The 6,810-nt window shown below is 37.9% G+C and overlaps 1 protein-coding gene across 2 annotated transcripts in view; it reads right to left on the bottom strand.

The window, feature by feature from the left end:
• Window positions 1-502: 502 nt before the first annotated feature.
• LOC309859038 (tumor protein D52) overlaps window positions 503-6,810 on the bottom strand; it is a 211,291-nt gene continuing 204,983 nt past the window's right edge. For both annotated transcript variants that reach the window (XM_082719450.1, XM_082719453.1), the window contains one exon: window positions 503-788. In XM_082719450.1, the coding sequence (XP_082575576.1) occupies window positions 623-788 (166 nt within the window). In that variant the 3' untranslated portion in view covers window positions 503-622. The remainder of the gene's footprint in view (window positions 789-6,810) is intronic.

The raw sequence follows: 6,810 nt of genomic DNA, 5'->3' as shown, positions 1-6,810 counted from the left end.
AGGTTCCCTTTTCTCCACATCCTCACCAACACTTGCTGTTTCTTATCTTCATGATAACAGCCATTTTAATAGGTGTGAGGTGATCTCATTGTGGTTTAATCTGCATGTCTCTAATGATGAGTGCCATTGAGCCTCTTCTCATGGACCTGTTAGCCAACTCTATGTCTTCTTTGGAAAAATGTTCACTCAGGTCCTCTGTCTTCCCTGCCTTATTTTGTCCTTGGCACATATCACTGTCTCAACACACTACATACTTTACCCATTTATTTTCTATTTCCCCCAGTCAAAGGGAAATTCCACAAAGCAAGCAATCTTACCTAATTGGTTTACTGCTGTTTCGAGCAGTGCCATGCAGGTAGCAAGCACTCAAAACATATTTATTGAATGATAGAATTTCTCAGAGTAGTTATATTACCCCAGTTAAAGGAAAGAGTGGGTGTAAAAGGCAGGGGGCAAGGGGTAGGGAGAAACAGCTAAAGAAAATTCTAACGAATAAGAGCTATAATTATAGCTTTCATTTATTGTGTCTTCTTTCAATAATTTATTCACAATTTTATAATTGCATTCTTGAATATCTGGGTTCAACAAAACAGGAGTGACTCCATTAAGCAAAGTTTGTTTCTTATTCACGATGTTCCTCTTTTGATTTTGCATCTTTACTCTCCTGGATTCCTAAGAGAATTGCATCCGCCTCGAGTATAGTTGTATCTGTGGTCGCTCCCAGGAACCTAGATGTAAGTTCAAGATCTAACAGCCGCAGCCGGACTCTGGTTCCCTTCTGGTATTTCCTAAATAGTAAGAAAAACAGTTCCATGAATTCTGCATATTACAACACCAACAACTAGTTTAAAGTAAAACTCAAATTCTATTTTTAATGTGGCGGCTCAAAATAAAGATGTTAATACACCTTTTTGTGAAAAAATCTTTATACCAGTATTTCAGAAATAGTTGTTTTTGACGGAAAAGTGATTTAGATACATCAGAATTTTTATCTTAAGGTGACTTTTAAAGATTTTATAAGCAAAATAAAACCATAGTCCAAACGAGAAGTCAAACAAGTCAGTTCTTGGGAAACTCTCTTAAAGTAAAAGAAATTTTACAAAACCAAAATGGAAAAAAGTCTAAATGTGGATCTTACTATTGGGGCTTGACTGCACTGTACTTAGTGTAATGACAGCTATAACATGCATTACGGCTCACTTGGTCAATAAAATCATATTTTATAATACCAAATGAAAGCTTAAACTCATTTTCCTTCTTCCTTGATCAAGTATTTTAAGAATACTTGAATGTTACGAAAAGGTGCAGGAAAATGAAAATATTGCTACTGACCGAAATCCAAAAATCTTTAAAGATCCGAAATATGAGGCATACCTTGTTTCACTATGCTTCCCTTTGCACTATGCAGATACTACATTTTTTACCAATTGAAGGTCTGTGGCAACTCTGTGTGGAATCAGTGTTACTGCCACCATTTTTCCAACAGCATTTGCTCACTTTGTGTCTCTTTGTCACATTCTAGTAATTTGCACAACATTCCAAACTTTGTCACTATTATTATATTTGTTACAATGATCTGTGATCAGTGATTACAACTGGTTGAAAGCTCAGATGATGGTTAGTAGTTCTTAGCAATAAAGTATTTTTTAATAAAAGTATATGCAGTTAAACTTTGTAGGGTTTGAACTGCACAGGTTGACTTATACGTGGATTTTTTCCAATAAATATAGTACAGTACTGTAAATGTACTTTCTCTTCCTTATGACTTTCTCAATAACATTTTCTTTTCCTTTCTTTTCTTTCTTTCTTTCTTTTTTTTTTTTTTTTTTTTTGAGAGACAGTGAAAGAGTAAGCGCGAGCAAGGGAAGGGCAGAGAGAGAGGAAGAGAAAGGAGCTCTCGCTCAGAATGGAGCCTGAGGTTGGGCTTGATCTCACGACCCTGAGATCATGACCTGAGCGGAAACTGAAATTGACTGAGCCACCCAGGTGTCCCAATAACATTTTCTTTTCTCTAGCTTACTTTATTATAAGAACATAGTATATGTAATACACATAATATACAAAATACCATGTTAATTGACTGTATTATCAGTAAGGCTTCCAGTGAACAGTAGACTATTAGTAGTTAAGTGTTGGGGGAGTCCAAAATTATAACTGGATTTTCAACTGCATGGGGGTTAGCTCCCCTAACCAATGCATTGTTCAAGGGTGAATTGTACATTGCCTTTTTAGACACAATTTAGACACTATTATTGCAATTTAATAGGATAACGTACAGTGTAAACATAACTTTTACATGCACTGGGAAACAAAAAAATTCATCTGGCTCATGTTATTGCAATATTTGCTTCATTGTGGTGGTCTGGAACTAAGCCTGCATTATTTCTGAGATATGCTTGTGCACTTTAAGTATTCTATATTAATTTTAAAATTAAATAATTTTACATAAATGGAAAGTAAAGAAACAAGTTCTCCCAAAAAGTCACTGGAAATGACTTTAGACCATACAATGAATAGTCTCCACACAATGTCTTATTAGGTATTCTGAAGGACTTTATAAATGGTCCATTAAGTAAACATGAAGATTCTTTTTTTTTTTTTTTTAGTTTTTATTTATTTATTTGACACACAGAGAAAGTACAAGCAGGGGGAGCAGCAGGCAGAGGGAGAAGCAGACTCCCCACTGAGCAAGGAGCCCAATGTGGGACTCAATCCCAGGACTGGATCATGACCTGAGCTGAAGGAAGACACTTAACTGATGCAGCCACCCAGGTGCCCCAGGATATTTGGTTTTTAAAAACATATTTTTTCTGCCTATAGAAGTAAACATTCTTTTGTAAAACGGTGAATTGGTCATATTTTTTAGTCCTCCTATATGTATATTTACATGTATGCATACATGAGTGTGTATATGGCAGCACAGATCTACCTATGTGTTTAAAAAATTAAAGAGATATCCCAGAATATTAACTCAGGCATAGCTTTATATTCTTAGAAAACAGCAATTAGAATAGAACATATTCTAAATGAATTAACCACCAGGAAAATAAGGTTAGTGCATAGACAAGGTAAAGCTCAACACTATTTTCTGCATTACTTGGACTATAACCTATGTTCTAATAGATTCTTTCATTTGTCCTCGCAGCATGACCTGTAATTCATCCAATCAGCTTTGGCTCAGGTTGACCCTTCCTCCCCTGCTTTCCTGCAACATCCAGTTAGCAAGTTTAGTTCATTTCTTTAACAGATATTTCTTGAGCTTAACCCTTAAAGTCTTGCCACCCCTTGGCTGAAGTTTGAGGTCTGACGTGATCTTCTCAAAGACCACGTTTCTAGCTCGCTTCTCAAGATGGGTTGCCTATCTTGGCCCAATATCCATTCCCACATACTGCTATTCTTCTGTACTTTGGCTTCTATTGCCAGGACTACCTGACCTTATCGTCTAGCCCATTGATTCTTAAGTTCTAGGTAGAACTGGATACATCAAAGGTAGCTCCCGAGCAGCTTGGAATTCTCCTTGTCAGAATGAAGACTCCGTGACTGGAATTCCCTTGGAAGAAAAAGGTTTTGCGGTTATACACTTGGATGTGAATCTGAGCCCTGAGACTTACTAGTTGGGTCACCCTGGGTAAACTGCTTGCTCTGAACCACAATTTCCTCATCTACAATGACAGCGATTCCAACCATTTTTCAGGTGAATGTTACATGGGATAATATGTTGAAAACACTTAGCATATGCCTGCAAATGTTAGTGCCCCTCACATACTTCTATTGGTTACTGTGTAAGTCTCTGATTTCTCCTTAGTCTGTACGTTCCCCCAAGATCAGGCACTGTTACTTATCTCTGTATCTTTCCAGTACTGATGCAGCAGGCACTCAAAAGTCTGACAATAAATTAATATGACACTTGCTGATAAAAGCCACCAGGTCACAGATGATCTAGCATTTCTATTTTCTTGGCTTTAGCAAGCTGTGTGGACTGGTATATTTACTTAACCTCTCTGAAATCCGCCTGGCACTGTGCCTAGCATATAATGGTTAACAAATGTTAGGTTTCTTCTTCTACGGTTTATTGTTGGCTTATTTCTTTTTACTTACTTGTAGGAGCATTATTCATAGATTATAAACTAATCATGAGGAGGTGAACCGTGACTTTTTATAAAAACAGCTGAACAAGTCACAAACACTAGGGACAAACAATTCTGGGCAATGTCATAGTAAAGAAGAAGTTCACAGTGTAAGTGATTCTGTGTCTGTCATATTAATGATAAACATCTCTAATTAAAATAAAAGCAGAAACACCATGAGTGCCCAGTATGCCTCGTAATTTATGGAAAGCAAAAGTTCTGTCCCCATTTTTAGATGTGGTAGCCTTTTTTCTTTTTTTAAAGATTTACTTATTTTAGAGAGAGAGAACGAGTGAGAAGGGGAGAGGGAGAGAGAATCTCGAGCAGAGCCCACACTGAGCAGAGCCTGACAGAGGGGTCGAATTCACGACCTTGAGATCATGAACTGAGACGAAACCAAGAGTACAAAACTTAACCGACTGTGCCACCCACACACAGCAGCTTTTAATGATATGAAAGCTTTGCCTTAATCTCTAAAAAGTATGGAAATTCTGGGAATTGCGCAGTGAGATGGAAAAGGAGAAGAAAAGGAAACTGCAGGCCTTTATGTGTGTTGAAAGAAATATTATCCAAATATACACATTGTGCACTACATAAAACAAAACAAAACAAAAACCTTTTACTCTCTTCTTTCTGCTATCTAGAGTAGCGGTTTCTACTTTTATGGTACTTCATTTTTATTCTGTATTATTACAGTTATTTCCGTGTGTTAACTCCTTTATCAGACTATAAGATCCTTAAGGGCAGGGATTTCCTATTTGTCCCTCACAGCACCATCCGTATACATGGCACATAATGTAGCCTTCGGAACAGTGGTTTCTGCACTTCCTGTACATCAGAAACACCTGCGGTATTGGTTAAAAATGCAAATGGAGGGAAACAACCCTGGGAGTGAGCTGGCAAATCTGAGGTGGACCTTAGGAGCTGAGTAAGCTTTTGGCAAGCTTCTCAGGTGATTCGGATTCAGACTCCTCTGGTCACCACTTGAGAAAATCTGGCCTAAAATTATGTTTATTATATACAGTCAAGTGCAGGAGGACAGGACAGTGTACATAAACACAAAAGACCAGTAAAATGAAGACCTGTGACAAAACTTTATGGCTACCATTAACAAGCTTCAAGAGTAACAGATGTTTTCCATAGTGATGATAGTCTGTTAGGGTAATTTAGATAGATTGATGAAGTAAAGGAAGAAATGGAGGGAAGAAAGGAAGAAAGAGAGGAAGGAAGGAAGGAAGGAAGGAAGGAAGGAAAAAAGGAAAAAAGGAAAAAAGGAAAAAAGGGAGGGAGGGAAAGTCAAGAAATGTATAATGGAGAAATGCACCTAAAAGAGTTCCTTGAACAAAGCCCACTGATGGCCTGCAGTGGGGCTGCCTCCCTGCACTCAGACTGTCTGTTTTGGAAAATCTAGGACATGGAAAGGTCAGTACACTTCTCAAACAGAAACAGAGCCATACAATTAATATGAAGTTCATCCTTGTTTTAACTTTGAAATACGTTATTAAAGAAGAAAAAAAAAAAAAAGAAATAACTAATGTGTTTCGAAAACTCCACTTCTTCCAATGTAATTTGAGGTGAACCTTCCAGTACTGTAGTCCTGGAGTCACTAATCACTAACATTATTTAGTCTTCTCATTTGGGTTTCCACTGTTCCACATAACAAGATTTAAAATGAATATGTCAGGGGCTCCTGGGTGGCTCAGTCAGTAAAGCATCTGCCTGTGCTCAGGTCATGATCCCAGGGTCCTGGGATCAAGCCTTGAGTCAGGCTCCCTGCTCAGTGGCAGTCTGCTTCTCCCTCCCCCTCTGCCCCTCCTCCCCATTTATGCTCGCTTTCGTACTCTCTCAAATAAAATCTTTTAAAAAATAAACAAAAAATAAAATGAATATGCTAGTAAACTCTTTTTTCAGATTGTCTGTGCAGCCTTTAAATGGTCACTTTATTCAAAGATTTGGCCTAAGTATAAAAATCCAGAAAAGGCAATAGGGTGACTGAGAGCATGGGCTCTGGAGTCAGATAACTAGACATGTGCACAGAACTAGACATGTTCACAGTAACTCTGAGCTGCTTCAGCTCAGTTTCGGTGTCCTCATTTGTAAAATTGGAACCCATGTCGCAGGCTATCGTGAGCATGAACTGAATTAACACATGCCGGAGCCCTTATAAAGCTCATAACTGTTAGCTATCACCACCACTCACCATCACCACCAGCATCACCACCATCAACACACATCCAGCAAAAACTGGTCCTCCATGTTGGAGTGATGCAGAGTACAAGAGCACTTTCAGTTCCGACTGAATCAATACAAGATTCCCACAGAAGGGAAATTTGGAGGTGGGTTTTCTTCCCATATTTGCTTTGATTCAAATTTTACTTATTTTAATGGTATAAGTATTCTTCTCTTTAAAAAAGATGGTAACAAAAATGTTCTATAAAAATGAAAACCATTTCTTTTGAAATGAATGATGAATTTCCAGTGAGGATATGAGGCAAAATAGCTCTGAAAAAAAGCAAGTAAAATTCAAAGAACTACACACTGAACGGTCCGCATTTCCCAGCACTGACCACAATCTAACTAAAAACAAGAAAACCATATATACTGTCAATCACAAAAGGGTCACAGTGATTTATCTACTCTCGTACTCTTTTCAGGAGGGGCTCAGGAAAATGGAGGGGCAGGA

Source organism: Mustela nivalis, assembly GCF_964662115.1.
Source record: "Mustela nivalis genome assembly, chromosome: 2".
NCBI lineage: Eukaryota > Metazoa > Chordata > Mammalia > Carnivora > Mustelidae > Mustela > Mustela nivalis.
This window is presented reverse-complemented; position numbering and strand designations above follow the sequence as displayed.